We start from the raw sequence: 23,825 nt of genomic DNA on the forward strand, positions 1-23,825 counted from the left end.
ATTATTTCGGAAATTCTGGAAGCTAGCTCTATTCCCTGTGAAGAACTCCGGCAAAGGAATTCTCGGCTCAGATAACGGAACATGTACCACAAAATCTTGTAAATTTTGTACTTTCGTGATGAGATTATTCAAACCCGCAGTTACACTCTGGAGATCCATTATTGTCAGGTGCACACAGAGCATACAGAGATTAGGAGGAGAGAGAGAGAAAAGACTGCAGCAAGGCAGACTGGAGGAAAAAAAAAAAAATTTCAGCAGACTTCTTATAACTCTCCTTTCTCAACCTGGGTCTTTAACACTTTATCGGCCGGTCAAACTGTCATGATCTCTGCAGGCAGAGATCATAGCAAGCCTATAGAGGGACAAGCTCTCGGAAGATGGAACTATACTGACCATGAACTAAGCCTGCCGCGCAACTAGAAATAGCCAGGTAGCATTTCCTATTTATCGCTAGATGCCCAGCTCTGGCCTAAGACCTAAATAGCTAGCAGAGGGAAATATAAGACCTGGCTCACCTCTAGAGAAATATTCCAAAGAAGACAGTAGCCCCCCACATATAATGACGGTGAGTTCAGATGAAACAACAAACGCAGCAGGAAAATAGTCTTAGCAAATTTGAGGTCCGCTTACTAGATAGCAGAAGACAGATAGTATACTTTCATGGTCAGCAGAAAAACACTAACAAAACACCATCCAGAGATTACCTTAAACTCTGGCATTAACTCATAACGCCAGAGTAGCAATCCCTGATCAACGAGAGCTTTCCAGACAAAGTAACAAAACTTCAGCTGTGAACTGGAACAAATAGGCAAAACAAAACATGGACAAAAGTCCAACTTATCTAGTAGTAGTCTAGAAGCAGGAACAAGCACTGAGAGGCATCAGATAACATTGTTGACCGGCAAGAAACCACCAGAGAAATGAGCTTAAATAGCGACACCCACTACTGATGGAATCAGGTGAAACAGGAAAGAGGATGACAGGTCCAATTCCACAAGCGGCCACCGGGGGAGCCCAGAATCCAAATTCACAACAGGTTAAACACCATTTACCATTGGTATAATTGTCATGCTATTTTTTCTATGTATGGGCCAATAACACCAATACTAAATTTATTTATATATATAATGTTTTTGCTACTTTTCATTTTTTACACAGTTCACCATGCAATGTAATTGATATGTGAACTTTAGTCTACAGATTGATACTACTATGTTGATACCCAATTTATAACTTTTTTATATTTTACTTTTTTCCCAAGAAAAAAACTTTTTTAAAATTACCTTTTTTTTGTTGTGTTATTATTGTTAAATCTCTATTTTTTTATATTTCTGTTTAAAGAAAAGTGAGAGGACAAGTTTTCAGCAGTTATGGAATAAGTGCTGTAAAATAAGAATGCTTTCATAATAGAGAAATGGAAGTGCTAATGGTTTATTTTTTATTAACAAAAGACAAAATGGATAAACAAGAGATACATCTAAATCAAATTTAATGTAGTTTTCTCATGAATGATAATATCCATGAATTCTTGAAGGTAAAACTAATGTGGATCTGATAACTTTCTGCAGCATGCCCTTTTGTATTGCAATTTTTTTTCTGGATTTGCCACATATTTTTCCAATTTTTTAACATTATTAACTACTCTATTGATATTTGCTCCATAGGTTATCCAGGCTGTCTTCTTTGGTATTTGTGTTCTATCTGACCTGTCCTGTCTTCTAACAAAAGGCAGTGACAACCTGGAACAAGAACGTCAACTGAAAAAGCTCATCTCCCTCCGTGACTGGATGATGGCTGTCTTAGCATTCCCTATAGGAGTTGTAAGTATTCTTTACTGATTAAGGGAATACTATATCGAGGATTACTTGTTTTTTTTATAGCTCTACATAGATAAACAAGTGTAACTTTAATATAAAAAGCAAGTTTCATGCAAATGAATAAAACAATTCATACAAACTACATATTTTTTAATTAGTTTTAGTGTATCGTTGTAGTACTGTAGAACTGTTTTCCTTTCCTTGCTATGGCAGGCTTGAAGCTCTGTTTACATCTGCATTGGAGGCTCAGTTATCGTGTTCCCTGTGTAACACCCCTTTAGGGCTACCACGGTACACTGGGTGTTATGGGGGGTCTCACCTCTCCAGGGCGCAGTGCCTCCACCCGAATCTTGATTGGAGCTCTCTCTCTGGGACTGCAGAAGGACTATTATCTTCTGCCAGGGGCTGACTCGGGAAGCCCCTGCCACACTCAGTACACACTCACAGGGATCAGGAGTAAAACAGTAACAGGCTTATTGCTATGCGGCATAAATGAGATGGATTTAAAAGAATAACATGCAATACAAGTAACTGTGCTCTGTCAAAGTCATATACATGTCACACTCTAATTCTACTTCAACCCTGCAAGTATAACGTAGCAGGGTTTTTTTTGTTTCTTCCGGTTTAACTAAGTCCAAACGTTGGGGCCCAGTTGCCGTGGATGTTGGCGCGCAAATTAGAACAGTTTGTGCACTTAGACGAATATTAATGGCAATAGTCTGGGCTGTAATGTACTCACTGTAAATAGCACTGGTAGGACCACAAGTCTCAGAAGGGCACTCACTGCATGTCTCCAACGGTTGGCTGGTTCTCTGGATGCCAGCTGGGGGCGGCCAGATTCAGTCCTTTATTTGGTGGGAGTGCCGGCAGAACTCTCCAAGTTCTTGATGTAACTTGCTCCAGAGGGTAAAAAGCCGCTCTCTCTCCAGCAGCGCGGGTATGTCCGAGGGGACAGCAACACTGCAGCGTAGAGGGATGCCAATCCACCGTGCTCAGTCTCTCACAGCAAGTTGCCACGTTCACTTCTTTCTCTGAATTCTTGCTTTCACTTTCTGCCCAGCTCCTCCCTCCAAGTCCCTCCTAATCCAATCCAGGCTGTGTAATCTGACTGAAACAAGGGTCCCTGGGAATTGTAGTCTACTGCAGCTCAGGGGAAAATCAGCTAATGTCTGTAGGTCCCTGTTTAACAGCAGCTGCAAAGCTCTTCTTACTGTCTGTAAGTCCCAGTATACCAGTAGCTGCCCTGACAGTTCCCAGTGCAGGTGTTACATTCTCCCCCTGGTGAGTCACTGAAAGTGTCCCATCACGACATGAGAACTCACCACCTGAAACATGAATGGGGGTTAAAGCATCTTAACACCAAATTTACATGCACACAAACCACATCCTGGACACATGGGAGATACTGGGAAATAAGGCCAAACAAAATTTGAATTAAAGGGGACCTCAGTGGTATGTCCCATTCTATCATAGGTCAGCATCATGGGTGGCCTAGTGTCCTGTTTGGGATGAGGGTGTACTGAGGGGGCCCCCTCCTCAGCCCCCGATTCTTGTCTGTCAAGAACGGGCTCCTCCAGGTGGATCTCTTCATTTAATAAATGTCCCTCTTCTGAAGTCTCCCCCAATGGTGGGCAGAGCACACTCGCCTCCTGACAAATGTCCCTTTTTTTGCTTCCACTTCAGGAGTCTGGTTTTTAGGGCCTCCGCCTATGGGGCATGGGTAATGTTCACAAGGGGCCTGTTCTCAAAGGCAAGGTTTTTCTCAACACACACCGGGAGCATGATTTGCGGTATTCTTCAATATCCGCTTCCATCCGAGGCCAGTAAAATCGGTCAGCCACATGACTCGTGGTCTTTTCGATGCCAAGATATCCATGGTCATCATGCAGGGACTTCATGACCATCCTCCGAATCGGGTGGGTAACACAGCTGTCAGCGGACTCCTCCCTTCTGGCACTTTGCCTCCCGGTATAGTAGTCCATTTCTTACTACCAAAGATTCTAGCTGCCGAGTCAGCAAGACTGATTCCTCTGTTCGTAATGCATTGTTTTCGGGCCTCCAGCCCCTCTTAACCCACCATCGGACTACCTCCACTGATCAATCCTCCTGCTGCGCCTTTCGGTCTTGATTACAAGTCAGTTGAGGGAGAGAGTCTGGGGTTACATTTGTCACTCGGCAGTACAACAACGGGAGTGCTTCACTGGATACTCCTAAGAATTCAGCACAACCCTGCATAGGGAGAGCATTAGTTTGATGTCTATGGCACAAAGTCTTCACGAATGCGCAATTACCGCTGTCTGTCAGACGCCCTAGTGTGAATAGCGTCCGACATGACAGTACCCTGCCTTCTACGAGGGACTCCAGGGCCCTCATGACTTATAGGACCCGGCTTGCCCGGATGGCGGCGGTGAAACATACTGACCAGCCGGTCCGCATGTATGTCCGAAGCTGGTACCCAAGACCTCTCCTCCAGCCCATAACCACGCCAGTGTACCAGGTACTGTAATGTGCGGCACACTATACGAGAGTCAACCACCTTGGAGACTTCAAACTCCAAATTGCCATCCACCAAGACTGGAGGTGGCATCGGCGCCGCATCCACGGAACCCACCACCTTCTTTAAAAGAGATCTGTGAAACACGTTGTGTATTTTATATACCGTAGGAAGCTCCAATCGGTAGGCTACCGGGTTAATGATGGCGGGACCCTAAATGGACCACACAGGTGTGGTGTCGGAGGGAGGGAGGAGCTAGGTCAGCATTATTTGTTGCCTCACTTCCCCTCTCAGGCATCGGGATCTGTGGAAGCGCATGTAGCGCGAAACAGCTGTCATCCTTTAGACATCATGTTCTCCCTGTCCATGTCCTAATAAAGACTTTTACAGCAACGGGCTTGGTGAGTGCTAACTACTTTTTTTCTTTTCTTTTTAAATCTTTGATAAATTTTCTATAATAATTAGAAAATCCAAGGAACCGCTGGAGTGCTTTTAGGTTATCAGGCCGTTCCCAATGCAGCACCGCTTGCACCTTAGCGGCATCCATTTTAAACCCTGAAGCAGACACAATATAACCCAAGAAAGGCAACTCCTGAACCGAAAATACACATTTCTCAAGTTTTGCATAGAGCTTATTTTCTCTGAGTAGCTGTAACACCTGCCTCACATGCTCTAAATGAGTATCACGGTCGCATGAATAAATGAGAATGTCATCTAGGTACACAATAACGAATTTCCCCAGTACATGCGAGAACACATCATTTATGAAAATGTTGAAATACAGCAGGCGCGTTTGTCAACCCAAATGGCATCACCAAATTTTCAAAATGACCCTCAGGAGTATTAAAAGCCGTCTTCCACTCATCACCTTGACGGACACTTATGAGGTTGTACGCCCCCCTGAGGTCAAGCTTGGAAAACCACTTAGCACCTGCCACCTGGTTGAACAAATCAGGTATCAGTGGCATAGGGTATGGATCACGAACCGTAATCTGGTTTAACTCCCTGAAATCCAAACACGGGCGTAGTCCGCCATCTTTCTTCTTAACGAAGAAGAACCCCGCTGCCACCAGCGAGTACGAAGGCCTGATGTGCTCTTTGCTCAAACTCTCAGCAATGTAGTCTTTTAAAGCTTGCCTCTCAGGACCAGAGATGTTAAACATCCTAGCTTTCGGCAATTTGGCCCCTGGTTTAAACCTAATAGTACAGTCATAGGGTCGATGTGGTGGCAATTCTGAGCAACTCTTCTCAGAGAACACATCTGCGAAATCCAGCAGTGACTCAGGAATGCTAGGAGTCACAGCGGACACACATGTGGCCAGGCAATTCTCCTGGCAGAATCCGCTCCACTGAATTATGTCCTGAGTTTTCCAGTCAATCACCGGATTGTGCATAGACAACCATGGAAAACCCAGAACTATTTGTGCAGGAAGATTACTGAGCACCCTACATGTAACTTGCTCAGAATGTAGGACCCCAATGTGGAGTTTAACCTCAGCCACAAATTCAGTAATCTTCCCCTGTGGGAGTGGAGTAGCATTGATGGTGACCACCCGGATAGGATGAGGCAGTTTCTCAACCATGAACCCGGCCGTGCGCGCAAACTCCTCATCAATGAGATTAGTGGCAGAACCACTATCCACAAAAACAGTGATTGGCAGCTCTCTGCCAGCGACCATAACTCTGGCAGGGAGCATACATTGAGAGACCACCATGGAGGATATGCATAAGCTCAGATTGGCCTCCTCCACACCCTCTGAGCTTAGTAGTTTTCCGCCATTGCGCTTTTCTTAGAAAACAGAGGACAAGCATTTACATAATGCCCTTTTTTACCACAGCAAAAACAGGCTCCCTGCTTCCTGAGTGAGGGGGCTTGATGATGTGACACCCCTGCGATTTGCATAGGCTCCGTGGGCTCACCTGCAGCAACCTCACGTGCACCTACACCCTCCCCCATAAGCGGTGTCTCTTGCACCCCCTGACGCAAACGGCGATCAATGCGGACAACAAGACTCATGGCAGACTCTAGAGAAGCAGGAGTCTCATACATCAGAAGGGCTTCTTTAACCCTTCTTGAAACCCCATGTACAAACTGACTCCACAGCGCAGGGTCATTCCATTGTGTGTCCACCACCCAGCGGTGAAATTCAGAACAGTAATCCTCCGCCATTCACTCCCCCTGGCGGAGAGTGCGTATTTTAGATTCTGCAAGAGCCCATCTGTCAGGATCATCATATATGAGTCCAAGAGCAGAAAAAAAAACTCCACTGAGTTAAATGCAGCTGAATCAGATGGTAATGAAAATGCCCATGCTTGGGGGTCTCCGTTCAATAATGACAATATCAGGCCCACACACTGAGCCTCATTACCTGAGGAAACCGGGCGCATACGAAAATATAATTTGCAAGCTTCACAAAAAACAACAAATTTACTGCGTTCCCCAGCAAACCTCTCAGGTAAAGGGATCTTTGGCTCTGCAACTCTACCTGGTAGTTTCAGTTTGCACATTAGATACTACAAGACCCTGTTGCTGAACTGCCCCCTTCAACTCAGTGACCTGTAAGGACAGCGCCTCCAACTGGCAGGTTATGGAAGTCATGGGATCCATGGCATCCAAAATTTATTTAGGCAGATTATAATGTCACGGGGGTACTGGGTAGACTACAGCTGATTACCGGGGCCCCTGCGATATCCCTCAGACTAGGGAAAACCCTGTCTGTCCCTCTCCCAGAATTTACACTGATGGTGTGCTTGTCTGGGCCGCCAGGCCTGACCCTGACTCCTGTTTCAGCCCTATGCTGAAACCTCCACCCGCCACCCAGTGATTAGACCACACACCAACCTCCACAGAAAGCACAGACAGGGAAAACTAAAAAACGCACCACGCCGCAGACACACAGGAAAACACTATAATGTGCACAGGGCAAAACAAACACAAATATAGGAAGGAGAAATATGACAAAGGATAATACACCACCAGATACGATATTTCTTCTCCTAAACCACCACTCCAGACCGAGATCACCAGGCACAAGACACAAGCTATAATCGGCGACGCCAAAAGTCCAGAATGACTATTTAAAGGCCACGGGCGTGACCCAGCCTCCAACCAGATTACCAGCTAGATTAACCCCGGACAACCTGGATAAAATCTAGCCGGCGCCACTGAGCGTATAGTGGACGAATGCAGAATTACCGCTGTCTGTCGGACGCCCTAGTGTGAATAGCGTCTGACATGACAGGATACCCCTGAGTAAGGGCAGTTAACGGCTTCGCAATCCGAGAGTACTGGGTTACAAATCTTCGGTAGTATCCACAAAATCCTAAAAAGGACCTAAGCTCCTTCAGTTTGGTGGGCTTAGGCCAGTTTACAACAGCCTCCACTTTGGCAGGGTCGGTGGAAATTCCTTCTCTGCTGACTATGTGCCCCACATATTTCACAGTCGTCTGGCAAATCCAGCACTTGTCAAGGGACAACTTCAACCCAGCCTCCTTCAACCGATCCAGCACCTTGAACAACCACTGGTTGTGTTCTTCCAGAGTCTTCCCAAAAACAATACGATCATCTAGATAAACCAGGACCTCACGTAAGTGCATGTGCCCCACTACTTTGTCCATACATCTCTGAAAAGTGGCCAGAGCACCTGTCAGTCCTTGAGGCAGTCTCTGAAACTCGAAGAACCCAATGGGGCAGATAAAAGCGGTCTTCTCTTGATCTTCTTTTGACATGGGTATCTGATAGTAGCCACTCCGGAGATCTAACACAGAAAACCATTGGCTCCCTTGCAGGCAATCCAAAGCTTCATCGATTCAGGGCACAGTGTACTGGTCAGGGATCGTACTTTTATTCAAGGTACGATAATCCACACACATCTGATTAGCTCCATTTTTCTTTCGAGCTATCACGATGGGGGAAGCATAGGGGCTACTAGACTCTATGATGACTCCTGTGTCTAACATACCGCGTAGATGCTGCCTGACATCTTTGATATCCACCGGGGCCAATCTTCGGGATCTCTCTCGAAAAGGCTTTTGATCCTTCAACCAAGCGCGATGCTCCACTCCTTGGGCAAGGCCCATGTCCCATTCAGCTAGAGAAAAGACTGTACCTCGCATCATCAGGCCATCAATGACCAACCCCCTCTCTCCTCCTTTTAGCTCGCTTCCATCAAAACAAGGGTCAAAGCTTTCAGGCTATAGTTCCCTCTTCTCCTCCTCCGTTCTCACATAGGCCTCCAGGCAGACTGGGTGGATGGATAGGGTCTGTGAGTAATTTTCTCCCCAACTTCCCGACACCACTGAGCTAACGTACGGAAGATGTTGGCATTTGTTCCCACTATGACAGGTGTTGGTCTCTCATCTGCCTCAGCCTCTGGGCAGATTAGCGCTATAATGGGTATCTCTTTATCCACTCCAACAACAGTCTTTGAGAATCATAGCGTCATGGACACGTATCCTCTGTAGGGGTAGCTGTGCTCACTCAGTCACACACCACGAGTCCAGACAACGGTTTCAGAGGCACGTTGGATAAATATCTCTTATACCATCCTTCGAAGATGATGGATACTTGAGACCCGCTATCCAGTAATACTGTTTTTTTTTTATAATAAAGGCATTTTATAATTTATTCCCTGTTTGATGTTTCTCTGTGGATCTATTTTCTGGTTGTTTGGGTTGTGCTTCTTGCTGGGTAGTACTCACCCATTGTTTCACAGAGCACTGATACCACGTTTTATGGTCTTATACACATAGATACACACATATATGTGTGTATATATGTGTATATACATAATATATATATATTTTATTGCTATATATTTTTAGGGTAATCTGCAGTGTATCTGTGATTTTAATACTATAGTAATACTGTGCAAGGTTGACCATTGATATATGCGGGGACATGTGGGGATGGTCCCACTAAACCTTCAGGCAGGGTTTTCGATGATGCACTATTGGATGGGGCAGTAGAGTAGGTCTTTGTTACTGATGGGGGCTCAGTATGGGGTTCTGCTGTCCCCCTTTCCCGTTTCCCAACTGCCTCTGAGGGTGATGGGGAAGATGTGAAGAGTTCTTTGGGCTCCACCTCTTCAGACACTGACAAGTTATATGGCCTGGACTCCCACAGACAAAGCACCCTTCTGGTTTCCTACTCTCTACTCTACCGAGGTCATCATTCTCTCTTCCTGAAACCAGGGTTTGCTTCTCGGCTACCTCCGCCGTACTTTGTAGCCGCTGTATTGTCTTGGCCTGAGCACTTAACAGTTGTGTAATCTGCGCCCCCTGTTTCTCGATTACTTTCAACAGTTCTATCTCTCGGCAGTTGGCTGCTGGCTTCAAGGCAACAGTAGTCAGCCGAGGGGATGTCTTCTCTCTGGCGGCCTAGATAACCTCTTCCTTCCGAACTTCCTTGAGCAACTCATGAAAAGAATCAGGAATCTTCTCTCTATCACAAGACCTCATCCACTGGGCAATTGGATCATGAGTGAGAGCTCCTCTGAGTACTTGTTCCAGATGACACTGATCAACTTCTTTAGGGCTGACACCACCTTTAGATACTATTCTATGAACCAGCTTATCTAGTTGGTCTTCTCATCTGGCTGTTGGTAGGTGGTACGGAGTTTATAGAGTAGATCAGTATCATCTTCAGGGGATCCAAAAGCATCTTCTAAAGCACTCATATAATCTTGATAAGTTGCCAGAGGCTTTCTCTGCCAAGCAGCCTGCACCACCTCCATAGCAGTACCCTTCAAGCTCTCTACTATTCTCTGCTTCTTTACAGCATCAGTGCAATGCCACTCTTCTAGACACTGTAACGTGACATCCCTCCAAGTATCATATCCTTCTTCTCCAGCAGGGGTGGGGAGGGCACCCGAGAAAGTTCTTAGTCGACGGTAGTTCCCTTCTGGCTGCATCTTGGCAAATTGACTGACTAACTTTTCAATAGCTGTCATAAGCACATCAGCCGGGGCCGCTGTCTCTTCAGGATGGAATCTGGGTGGAGTAGACGTGGATATATACTAGTCTTTCTAGGCTTAGTGGTTGATTCCTGTTGCCGGGTCTCAACTTCGGACTCAGTAGGCCAAGTGATCTGCCATTGTCGACCATACTCTGAAGACATGGCTACCATGGATTCTTTCCTCGAGATCTGCCCGGTTGAAATGAGGGCTGTGGGTAACTGTCCCCCCTTTTCCTTCCGGCGGTCGACCACTTTAGGGTGGGCAAGTTCAGTGAGTCGGTTAACTATTTTCAGTATCTCTTCATCAGACGCATCACAGAGCTCACCACTCACTGCAAAGCTTTGTTTGGCGGGAACATCCATCTCTTCACACCACAAATACACTTCTGGTTCTGTTTTTTTTTGTTTCTTCCGGTTTAACTCGGTTCAAACGTTGGGGCCCAGTTGGCGCGGATGTTGGCGCGCAAATTAGAACAGTTTGTGCACTTAGACGAATATTAATGGCAATAGTCTGGGCTGTAATGTACTCACTGTAAATAGCGCTGGTAGGACCACAAGTCTCAGAAGGGCACTCACTGCGCGTCTCCAATGGTCGGATGGTTCTCTGGACGCAAGCTGGGGGCGGCCGGATTCAGTCCTTTATACGGTGGGAGTGCCGGCAGAACTCTCCAAGTTCTTGATGTAACTTGATCCAGAGGGTAAAAAAAAGCCACGCTCTCTCCAGCAGTGCGGGTATATCCGAGGGGACAGCAACACTGCAGTGTAGAGGGATGCCAATCCACCGTGCTCAGTCTCTCACAGCAAGTTGCCACGCTCACTTCTTTCTCTGAATTATTGCTTTCACTTTCTGCCCAGCTCCTCCCTCCAAGTCCCTCCTCATCCAATCCATGCTGTGTCATCTGACTGAAACAAGGGTCCCTGGGAATTGTAGTCCACTGCAGCTCAGGGGAAAATCTGCTAATGTCTGTAGGTCCCTGTTTAACAGCAGCTGCAAAGCTCTTCTTAGTGTCTAAAAGTCCCAGTATACCAGTAGCTGCCCTGACAGTTCCCAGTGCAGGTGTTACACCTGTATCAGTACTTTTCCCATCCCAACAGAAACCACACAATCATAAGTCAATTGGATCTGTTGGGTGTTGGTGATATCTTTTGCATGATGGATCCAACAGACACTGGTTTGGATGCCGCAGAACTTACTCTGCTCTTCATCTTCACCCACCTGTCCTCAATTTCACTGAATTTTATAGTCAACATACCTGGTGCTCTTCTTTTGATCATTCTTGACCCATTTTTTTCTGTTCTGTAGCCCATCTTCTCAAAATGACTTTCTAATATCTGTGACTTTGTGCTTGTCATATGAGGGGGAGGGGGCATGTCTGTGAAATCCAATAATGGTCTCCATATAGAAGTCCCTGACATCATTCTAGAACAGTGGAACAGAGCAACAGCTATCCTGATTAACTATTTCATATGCCTGGCCATAGTTTTAATTTGGGTAGGAGGGTCACTTTATTGATTTGAAGATTCATTTTGAATGTATAGAAAATATTTACATTGTGGAACAGCACATTTGAAAGGGAACCTGACACCAGAAAAAAATGCTATTAACCTGCAAAAATGGGGTTAATCTGCAGGTTAATAGCTTTACTAGCCTGCCTGGCACCTGCAAATAACCAAAATCGGCAGGGAGAAAATTAACTTTATTCTCCCTGCAGCGTTTGGGTTTGAGTCACAGGCGCGCCGGTGCAGTTTCATTCAATGAGAATGCATGACGGGGGATGTAACTGCACCCCAGGCAGCTAGCCTCAATGCTGAGTCAGTGTCAGTCAGGGCCAGGGGCGTGGTTACAGCCGCCGCTCTGTATACTCAGAGCGGTGACTGAACTTGAGCCGACGCCGCCCCCGTGACTGAAACCCGAACGCTATGGGGTTCCTGAAATTGTTCCAGAAAATGAAATATTTCTCCCAGACAATTATTGCAATTACAGTACACATGTTTTGTTATACACATGCTTATTTCCTTTGTATGTATTGGAAGAACACAAAAAAACTGTGAAAACAAATTTTGAAAGGTGCCAACAATTTTGTCCTGCTCATTTTGGGGATTTTGTATGAAATTATTTCAAATTTGCCTTTTTTTCAAGTTTTTTTTGTGTTGTGTCACAAAGAGAATAAGCATGTGTATAACAAAACGTGTATTTCTATAATTTTCTGAGAGAAATACTTCATTTTCTGGAATAATTTCAAGGGTACCAACAATTTCGGCCATGACTATATATACCAAACATCATTTTGCATTAAGGGTTTATTGCCATTTTGAGAACAGGGTAGCTTTGCAGTCTGTGAAGGAGGTTACACAACAAGAAGATGACATTTCACAAAGGAGAAATTTGGTTCCTGAACATGTCTTGCATATCCATTAGTATGGATTCTCTGGGGCTTTGATTGGCCGCATGACAATCGGTAGAGGAAGTGCAGAGACTGGCAAGTGACCCGGGCAGCAGTACAGGGGAGCGGAGGCACAATAGGTAAGTATATGTTTTATTATTTTATTTTTTTATGGCCACACTTGGGCCCATTTTAAAAATAAAAAGGGAAAAAGCAGCCCTTTTACACAGTCATTATATTAGTCTGGAGACTGAGTATTTCTTTTTTTTTGACAACTTTTTTTGTTCTGATAAAATGACATTTGTTTAGAACAATTCTCATTCACACCTTGCACAATGTCACATATTGAAGGTATGTGTCAACCTACTTTCTGTCCTAGTTTGCAATAATGAGAGGCAAAAACCCTGAAAGAGCTTTATGAAATGGAAGTCTTTCCCTTTTGGAAAAGACCCTCAGTCGCTTAACCCCTTTACCCCCAAGGGTGGTTTGCATGTTAATGACCAGGTCAATTTTTACAATTCTGACCACTGTCACTTTATGAGGTAATAACTCTGGAACGCTTCAATGGATCAAGGTGATTCTGAGACTGTTTTTTTTCGCGACTAGTGTTGAGCATTCCGATACCACAAGTATCGGGTATCGGCCGATACTTGCGGTATCGGAATTCCGATACCGAGTTACGATATTTTTGTGGTATCGGAAATCGGAATTGGAAGTTCCCAGTGTATGGTTCCCAGGGTCTGGAGGAGAGGAGACTCTCCTTCAGGCCCTGGGAACCATATTCATGTAAAAAATAAAGAATTAAAATAAAAAATATGGATCTACTCACCCGTCCGGCGGCCCCTGGACCTTACCGATTGTAACCGGCAGCCTCCGTTCCTAAGAATGAGGAGTTTAGGACCTGCGATGACGTTGCGGCTTGTGATTGGTCGCGTGAGCGGTCACATGAGCGGCACGCGACCAACCACAAGCCGCGACGTCATCGAGGGTCCTAAACTCCTCATTCTTAGGAACGGAGGCTGCCGGTTACAATCGGTAAGGTCCAGGGGCCGCCGGACGGGTGAGTATATCCATATTTTTTATTTTAATTCTTTATTTTTTACATGAATATGGATCCCAGGGCCTGAAGGAGAGTTTCCTCTCCTTCAGACCCTGGGAACCATCCAGGATAGCTTCCGATACTTGTGTCCCATTGACTTGTATTGGTATTGGGTATCGGTATCGGCGATATCGGATATTTTTCGGGTATCGGCCGATACTATCCGATACCGATACTGTCAAGTATCAGAAGGTATCGCTCAACACTATTCGCGACATATTGCTCTTCTTGATACTGGTAAAATTTATTTGATGTGACTTAAATTTATTTGTGAAAAAAACTGAAATTTGGCAAAAATTTCGCAATTTTGCAACTTTACTTAATAAGTAACATTTCCCACATGTCTTCTTACATCAGCACAGTTTTGGAAAAAAAAAATTGTTAGGAAGTTATAAGGGCTGAAAGTTAGCCATCAATTTCTCATTTTTAGAGCACCATTTTTTTAGGGACCACATCACATTTGAAGTCACTTTGAGGCTTCTATATGATAGAAGATACCCAAAAGTGACACGATTCTAAAAACTGCACCCCTGAAGTTGCTCAAAACCATATTCAAGAAGTTTATTAACCCTGCATGTGCTTCACAGGAATTTTTGGAATGTGGAAAAAAAAAATTAACATTTAACTTTTTTTTCCCAAAAAAACTTACTTCAGATAAAAGTTTTTTATTTTGACCAGGGTAACAGGAAAAAATTGAACCCAAAATTTGTTGAGCAATTTCTCCTGAGAACGCCAATAACCCATATGAGGGAGAAAATTACTGTTTGGGCGCACAGGAGAGCTCTTAAGGGAAGGAGTGCCATTTGACTTTTTGAATGCAAAATTTGCTGGAATAATTAGCGGACGCTGTGTCGCATTTGAATAGCCTCTGTTGTGCCTAAACAGTGAAAATCCCCCACAAGTGACACTATTTTGGAAGCTAGACCCCTCATGCAACTAATCTAGATGTGTGGTGAGCACATTGAACCCACAGGTTCTTCAAAGAAGTTTATAACGTTGAGCCGTAAAAATAAGAAAAATCTAATTGTCCCTACAAATATGTTTTTAGCACAAAATATTGCTTTTTCATAAGAGTAACAGGAGAAATTGCACCATACAACTTGTGCAATTTCTCCTGAGTCCGCCGAAACCCTAAATGAGGGAGAAAACTTCTGTTTGGGTGCACTGCAGGGCTCGGAAGGGAAGGAACGTCATTTGACTTTTTGAATGTAAAATTTCTTGGAATCATTTAGCAAAAATAGACCCCTCAACTAATGTATTTACAGTGCCTTGTGAAAGTATTCGGCCCCCTGGACCTTTTCAACCTTTTCCCACATATCATGCTTCAAGCATAAAGATACCAAATGTAAACTTTTGGTGAAGAATCAACAACAAACGGAACACAATTGTGAAGTTGAACGAAATTTATTGGTTATTTTAAATTTTTGTGGAAATTCAAAAACTGAAAAGTGGGGCGTGCAATATTATTCGGCCCCTTTAATTTAATACTTTGTTGCGCCACCTTTTGCTGCGATTACATCTGCAAGTCGCTTGGGGTATGTCTCTATCAGTTTTGTACATCGAGAGACTGAAATTCTTGCCCATTCTTCCTTGGCAAACAGCTCGAGCTCAGTGAGGTTTGATGAAGATCGTTTGTGAACAACAGTTTTCAGCTCTTTCCACAGATTCTCAATTGGATTGAGGTCTGGACTTTGACTTGGCCATTCTAACACTTGGATACGTTTATTTGTGAACCGTTCCATTGTAGATTTTGCTTTATGTTTGGGATCATTGTCTTGTTGGAAGACAAATCTCCGTCCCAGTCTTAGGTCTTTTGCAGACTCCAACAGGTTTTCTTCAAGAATTGTCCTGTATTTGGCTCAATCCATCTTGCCATCAATTTTATCCATCTTCCTTGTCCCTGCTGAAGAAAACCAGGCCCAAATCATGATGCTGCCACCACCATATTTGACTGTGGGGATGTTGTGTTCAGGGAGATGAGTTGTGTTGCCTTTACGCCAAACATATCGTTTGGCATTGTTGCCAAAAAGTTTGATTTTGGTTTCATCTAACCACAGCACCTTCTTCCACATGTTTGGTGTGTCTCTCAGGTGGCTTGTTGCAAACTTTAAACAACACTTTTTATGGATATCTTTGAGAAATGGCTTTCTTCTTGCCACTCTTCCATAAAGGCCAGATTTGTGCAGTGTACGACTGATTGTTGTGCTATGGACAGACTGTCCCACTTCAGCTGTAGATCTCTGCAGTTCATCCAGAGTGATCATAAGCCTCTTGGCTGCATCTCTGATCAGTCTTCTCCGTGTTTGAGATGAAAGTTTAGAGGGACGGCCTGGTCTTGGTAGATTTGCAGTGCAAATCCAGCTTTAAACTTCGCCACAACAGTATCACGGACCTGCCTGTTGTGTTACTTGGTCTTCATGATGCTCTCAAACAGAATCCTAAGACTATCACAGAGCAGGTGCATTTATATGGAGACTTGATTACACACAGGTGGATTATATTTATCATCATTAGGCATTTAAGACAACATTGGATCATTCAGAGATCCACAATGAAATTCTGGAGTGAGTTTGCTGGACTGAAAGTAAAGTGGCCGAATAATATTGCACGCCCCACTTTTCAGTTTTTGAATTTCCGCAGAAATTTTAAATAACCAATAAATGTTGTTCAACTTCACAATTGTGTTCCACTTGTTGTTAATTCTTCACCAAAAATTTACATTTGGTGTCTTTACGTTTGAAGCATGATATGTGGGAAAAGGTTGAAAAGTTCCTGGGGGCCGAATACTTTTGCAAGGCACTGTAGATGTATGGTTAGCACCTTTAACCGCAAGGTGCTTCACAGAAGTTTATAACGTTGAGCCGTGAAAATAATAAAATCATATTTTCCTCACAAAAATGCTCTTTCAGCCCCAAGTTTTTAATTTTTCTAAGGGCTAATAGGAATTTTTTTACAACAAACTGAGGTCCATTTTTTCCTGATTGCGCCAATACTGAACATGTCATTGGGAAATATTTTTCAGGCATAGTGCAAAGCTCAGAAAACAATGAGCTCCAGATTTTATCTGTTATGGTTTGCAAGTGCCATGACCCACTGGGAGAGCCCATGAGGTGCCAGAACAGCATAACCCCCCATAAGTGACCCCATTTTATAAATTACGCCTCTCAATGAATTCATCTACGGGTGCAGTGATCATATTGACTCCACGGATGTGTCACAGAATTTTATGCCATTGAGCAGTGAAGAAAAAAATAACTACATTTTTTGCCATCAAAATTTAGTTTTAGCCCCAGGTTTTACATTTTCACACAAAAAATTAGTAAAAATGGCAACAGAATGTGTCCCACAATTTCTACTGAATGTGGCAATACCCCATATGTGGCTGTACAGTACTACATAGCCATAGGTGGAGACTCATGAGGACGGAGCGTTATTTGCCTCCTGGAGCATATTTTCCTAGAAGAGTTTGTATTGCAAACTGCTGCTGTAGTGACCAGTACGTTGTAGTGACCAATACGTTGCAGTCACCAGTACGTTGTGCCCAGCCCATAAGTTAGGTGGGCTCTCATTGCTTCAGAAATGCCAAACGTGGACGCTATATGTGGTTTACATATACTGTGAGGCTCAGAAAGGAGGGGGGCATTTGGATTTGGGAGCACAGAATTTGCAGAATTTCTTTTGGTGGGTGAGGAGCCATTTCGCTTTTCCAAAGCCTTTGTACTACCCTATCTTTCTATTAATAGATAACGGATCTGAGTGAGGACTTGCTTTTTTAGTGTCTTGAGTTGAAGCTTTTATTGGGAACATTTTACATAACGTTTGGGATCACATTTATCTGGCGCTCTATGCTGAGCACTTACTTTGGAGTTTCCATCTAAATCTTTGAGTGACTTGATTCAGATGAAATCCCCGAAGGATCCATTCACTATAATGAGGCAGGAGAGTTACTATTGTCTCCACCTGGTCTCTGTTCAGAGGTGTCCTTCTTTTTAGAAGTGCAAAGCTGTTGCCAACGGCACTTTTATGCAGTCCTAAAAAGATGACACCATCGGATCACAGGACTGATGGTGTCCACATTGCCTTCATCTGCATCATTATAGGGAATGTTCTGCCAGAGGTGCCGTTTGTATTTCAGAGATTTACACAGAAACCATGGTGTAAGTGCTCAAAGCAGAGCGCAGGATAAATGTGCGCTGAGCCTTACTGCAATCTTTGGGAGGCAGAATGAAAAAATGAACAGTAGGTGAAGAATTGGTTTTATTTATTTTTTTATGCCGTTCCTCTTGTGGTATAAATGATTAGGAGACTTTATTCTTCGGGTTGGTGTGATTACAGCGATACCAGATTTATATTGGGATTTTATGTTTGGCTGCTGTCACACACCAAAAGATGATTTTTATTGCAAAAAATAGTTTTTGCATCACCATATTTTGAGAACTATAATTTTTCCATATTTTGGCCCACAGAGTCATGTGATGGCTTGTTCTTTGCGGGACGACTTGCCCTAATTATTGGTACCATTTTCGAGCACATGACATTTTATGATCGCTTTCTATTCTGATTTTTGTGAGGCAGAACGAACAGAAACCAGCAATACAGGAATGTCTTTTGGGAGGATTTATGCCATTCCATATGTGGTAAAATTGATAAGGCAATTTTATTTTTCGCGTCAGTACGATTACAGCAATACCTCATTTATATAGTATTTTTTATGTTTTATACATTAAAAAATATTTTATAGAAAAAATAATTATTTTTGACTCGCTTTATTGTGAGAGCTATAACTTTTTTATTTTTCAGCTGATGGAACTATACAATGGCTTGTTTTTTGTGGGACAAAATGACGTTTTCAGCGGTACCATGTTTATTTATATCTGCCTTTTTTATTCCACTTTTTGTTCGACTTTATGATGATAAAGCATTGTTTTTTATTTATTTTTTATGGTGTCCAGTAAAGAGATTAACTAGTGGCACAGTTTTATAGGTTGGGCAGTTGCAGATACGGTGATACCAAATATGAGTACTTTTATTTTTTTTCTCATTCAAATATTTATTTAGAGATACAATATCTTTAGATTTTTTTTTTTAACTATTTTTACAATTATCTAAAAAAAATTTTAGCTTTTTTCTAACTTTTTTATTTTGTCTCAATATAAGACTATCATTTTTTGCAGGCTGATCGCTTCTACAGTATGGAGATGAAGCAGCATCACTCTACTGTAGAAACTGTCCTGCACTGACAGACAAACTTGCCCATCATGCACTGGGCATGATCAGTAAGTTTGCTAGGTCTGGTGACCCGGATGTCGTCGTGACAACATCAGGTCACCATGGCAACGATCGGCGTCTCCGATCCAAAGGCAGAGGGACTGTCAGGCCTGTGCCGGCTTCCAGAATGCAATTGTGTTTCATCCCAGCATTTTGGGGGTTAAAGTGCCAGGTTTCAGCTGTCAGAATCAGATGATACCTGGCAGCGATTGCCCACTCACCCCCATTTGCACAGGTGATCTCTCAGACATAATATTCCATCCCTGGTCAAATAGGCCCAGGGCACAGAGACGGAATATTACGTCCGATGTCAGAAAGGGTTAAGTCATTATAGAGTTAACATTGACTTATAGAGTGGATAACACACATAGGGTAAGTGAGAAAGAGTGTACTCAAGTAAATCACATATGGTAGAATGGAAAAGTAACAGGTTATGGAATGGTACAAAGACTAAGTAACAAGGATCTCTCCTGAAAAAGACAATATTTTGCAAGTACTTAATATGGCCGTATGCTTGAAGTCCCCCTCTTTATATCACACATGCACATATCATAGTTCAGCAACATACCTATCTGTCTTTGGTCTTCTAAAAAATGGCGACGCACATGCGCACTGCGCCCGGAATCCTTGCATTGATCAAAGGCCGGTAGGCGGAAGTGACGTCATGGAGGATTTTCTTCCCGCTCGCCGGGAGTGAGTGCCGGAAATCAGTGCACCTGGAACCCAGGGGCAGCAGTGGCATGCGCAACCCACAATTCGCCCTGGACTCATTCAGATGGGATATAAAATCAAGATGAGGTAGGACAATACACACACACCTCCCCTTGAGAAAGCATTCCACGAAACACGCATCGGGGCGTTTGTGGTACCGAGGACGGGCACTTTATTCTGATATGGGTATGTCTTAGATCTTGTTTATGTTATTTTGCTTTGCACCTTTGGCACTGTTGCCACTTTCTAATCTGTTATAGTAAAGGGAATCTGTCACCCCATTTTTTCCCTATAAGCTAAGGCCACCGGCATCAGGGGCTTATCTACAGCATTCTGTAATGCTGTAGATAAGCCCCCGATGTAACCTGAAAGGTAAGAAAAAAGATAATACTCACCCAGGGTCGGTCCCGGTGTGGTCTGGTCCAAAGGGCATTGTGGTCCGGATCCGGTGCCTCCCCTCTTCATACGATGCAGAGCTAAGTACTGCAGTGTGCAGGTGCCGGGCCTCTCTGACCTTTCCCGGCTCCTGCGCACTGCGGTACTTTGCTCTGCCCTCAACAGGGCAGACAAATTACGCCTGCACAGGAGCAGCGACAGGAAGCAAAGAAGAGGACGATATCGTATGAAGATGGAGGTGCCGGACCCGTACCGCAACGCCCATCGAACCGGACCATATCGAGACCTCTCCTGGGTGAGTATAATCTAACTTGTTTTTCTTATCTTTCAGGTTACATCGGGGGCTTATCTACAGCATTACAGAATGCTGTAGATAAGCCCTGATGGTGGTGGCATTAGCTTATAGGAGAAAAATGGGGTGACAGATTCCCTTTAAGTACTTGCAAAATATTATCTTTTTCAGGAGAGATCCTTGTTACTTAGTCTTTGTACCAACCCATAACCCATTACTTTTCCACTCTAACATATGTGATTTACTTGAGTACCTTCTTTCCCTCTTACCCTATGAGTGTTATTTAACATTTTTTTGATTTTTTGTGTTATATATATTTCAATAAAATTTATATATTTTTATATTATACCTCCTTGTGAGTGGTGTGTCCGGATACTTGTTATCCAAATTTTCTGGTAATAAGAGGTTATAGATGGATAATGGTGATCCTAAAACTGTACAAAGCATTATCTTGCACATACCATCCCAAACATCCAACCTGGAAAAGGGGCTTTCCTAACAGGAAATCCACCTTATAGTCTCCACAAAAATAAAATCTAAACAAAAATACAGATAGAAATCATAGTGTTATACCTAGAGAGGGGACATAACAGGAATGCAAACCGTAGGGCTGTGTCCTTCCTCACCCAGCGTCTTACTTATGGTTTTGTAGCCCATTCCAGGTTTGTGCAGGTCTATGGTCTTGTCTCTGGCATCCTTATAAAGCTCTTTGGTCTTGCCCATGTTGTAGAGGTAAGAGTCTGACTGATTAATTGAGTATGTGGACAGGAGTCTTTTATAAAGGTGACTTTGTAAGACAGCTGTTTTTAATGCAGTTGATTAGGAGCATCTAACTGGTCTGTAGGAGCCAGAACTCTTAATGGTTGGTAGGGGATCAAATACATATTTCTCATTGCAAAATGCTAATACATATATATAATGTATACAATGTGATTTTCTGGATTTTATTTTTGATATTCTATCTCTCAATGTTAAAATGAACTTACCCATAAAATTATAGACTGTTCATGTCTTTGTCAGTGGGCAAACTTACAAAATCAGCAACGGATCAAATACTTATTATTATTATTATTATTATTTATTGTTATAGCGCCATTTATTCCATGGCGCTTTACATGTGAGGAGGGGTATACATAATAAAAAGAAGTACAATAATCTTAAACAATACAAGTCATAACTGGCACAGGAGGAGAGATGACCCTGCCCGCGAAGGCTCACAATCTACAAGGGATGGGTGAGAATACAGTAGGTGAGGATAGAGCTGGTCATGCAGCGGTTTGGTTGATTGGTGGTGACTGCAGGTTGTAGGCTTGTCGGAAGAGGTGGGTCTTCAGGCTTTTTTTGAACGTTTCGATGGTAGGCGAGAGTCTGATGTGTTGTGGTAGAGGGTTCCAGAGTAGGGGTGATATGCGAGAGAAATCTTGTATATGATTGTGGGAAGAGGAGATAAGAGGGGAGTAGAGAAGGAGATCTTGTGAGGATCGGAGGTTGCGTGTAGGTAAGTACCTAAGTAAATACTTATGGTATTTCCTACACTGTATATAGTATGAGCCCCAACATACCATACATTTTATTAAAAAAACATATACTTACCTCACTCCTATTACCCTGCTGCACTGACGTACAGCAGACGCGATGTAATTACGTCTTCGTGTCTGTTGTGTCAGTTTCACACTCTGATTGGTGAAAGAAGTAACCGATCCTCCACCAGTGTATTCACCGCTGTCTGCATCCTGAGGATGTGGATAACAGTGATATTGGGATGCGGTCGGTGGTGGACAAGTTCATTGTCCGGCCTATGGGCCACTATTTTCATCCCTTTAACTGTCTTGGTATGCTGACTGGACTGGAACAGTCAGATGGCGGATGTGACCCACGGCTGCCCTCTACCAAGCTCTGCACTAGAGTTAGCTTTCCTTCTTTTGGGGGAGGCTGTTTGCATACTTTTTTCCCCACGGAACATTGCTGGGCCTATAAGTCTACCTACACCAGCTTCTCAAGAAACTTTACACGTTGTCCACATGTATCATAAGGAGAGCCCATTTATTTTAAGAATCGTGTAATGTCTCATTTGAACAGTGAACACTTGTTGGAGGACTCATTTCATTTTAAGAAACAAGAAATATTTATCTTGTTGTAACTGGATTGATGAGAAGTTGAACATTTCTGTAAGTTGAGGGACCAATTTTTATTTCAAAGTTACATAAAACACTAATAATCCACAAAAAACATGTGAATCATTTTTGGCATGTAGCCATGTTCAAGTAGGTAGGAAATTTTGGATTTAAAATTTTGGCCATGAAATTTGAGTCTTAAGTATCTCGGCTATCATGTCACAAGTAGTGTTGAGCATTCCGATACCGCAAGTATCGGGTATCGGCCGATATTTGCTGTATCGGAATTCCGATACCGAGATCCGATACTTTTGTGGTATCGGGTATCGGTATCGAAACAACATTAATGTGTAAAATAAAGAATTAAAATAAAAAATATTGCTATACTCACCTCTCCGACGCAGCCTGCACCTTACCGAGGGAACCGGCAGCGTTGTTTGCTTAAAATTCGCGCTTTAACTTCCTTACGCGAAGTCCTGGCTTGTGATTGGTCACGCGCCGCCCATGTGGCCGGGACGCAACCAATCACAGCAAGCCGGAACATAATTTTAAAATCCTGAAGGACCTGAAATTACGTCACGGCTTGCTGTGATTGGTTGCGTCCCGGCCACATGGGCGGCGCGCGACCAATCACAAGCCGGGACTTCGCGTAAGGAAGTTAAAGCACGAATTTTAAGCAAACAACGCTGCCGGTTCCCTCGGTAAGGTGCAGGCTGCGTCGGAGAGGTGAGTATAGCAATATTTTTTATTTTAATTCTTTATTTTACACATTAATATGGTTCCCAGGGCCTGAAGGAGAGTTTCCTCTCCTTCAGACCCTGGGAACCATCAGGAATACCGTCCGATACATGAGTCCCATTGACTTGTATTGGTATCGGGTATCGGTATCGGATTAGATCCGATACTTTGCCGGTATCGGCCGATACTTTCCGATACCGATACTTTCAAGTATCGGACGGTATCGCTCAACACTAGTCACAAGTTATCAGAAATCAAAGAGTACATTCAGTAAAAACACACAAGGCTGAAATGCCAACATGCATGTCAAATATTCTGAATTACTATTGATATATCAGATATGTGGTCACAATCTAATGCAAATGTACAAAGGCTCAGAATGAAAGCAAACACAAATCATACTCAAAGCAAAGATATGCTGAAAGAGCCAAGGTAGAAAAAGTACAGAACATTTTTATTGAGATATAAATACGCAGAGCAGGTCACATATGAGTAACACAGTAAAAAGACAGCATACTCAGCGAGAAGCTATTGTAAGTGGTCAGAGTTATATCAA

At 43.4% G+C, this 23,825-nt stretch overlaps 1 protein-coding gene across 4 annotated transcripts in view; it reads left to right on the top strand.

The window, feature by feature from the left end:
- AIG1 (androgen induced 1) overlaps positions 1–23,825 on the top strand; it is a 494,204-nt gene that overhangs the window by 181,963 nt on the left and 288,416 nt on the right. For all 4 annotated transcript variants that reach the window (XR_013221758.1, XM_077289204.1, XM_077289205.1 and 1 more), the window contains exon 2: positions 1,665–1,820. Coding sequence is in view for 3 of the 4 variants with exons in the window: in XM_077289204.1 (XP_077145319.1) it covers positions 1,665–1,820 (156 nt within the window). In the remaining variant the exon portion in view is untranslated. The remainder of the gene's footprint in view (positions 1–1,664; positions 1,821–23,825) is intronic.

The sequence above is a fragment of the Ranitomeya variabilis genome, chromosome 2 (genome assembly GCF_051348905.1).
Source record: "Ranitomeya variabilis isolate aRanVar5 chromosome 2, aRanVar5.hap1, whole genome shotgun sequence".
Lineage (NCBI taxonomy): Eukaryota > Metazoa > Chordata > Amphibia > Anura > Dendrobatidae > Ranitomeya > Ranitomeya variabilis.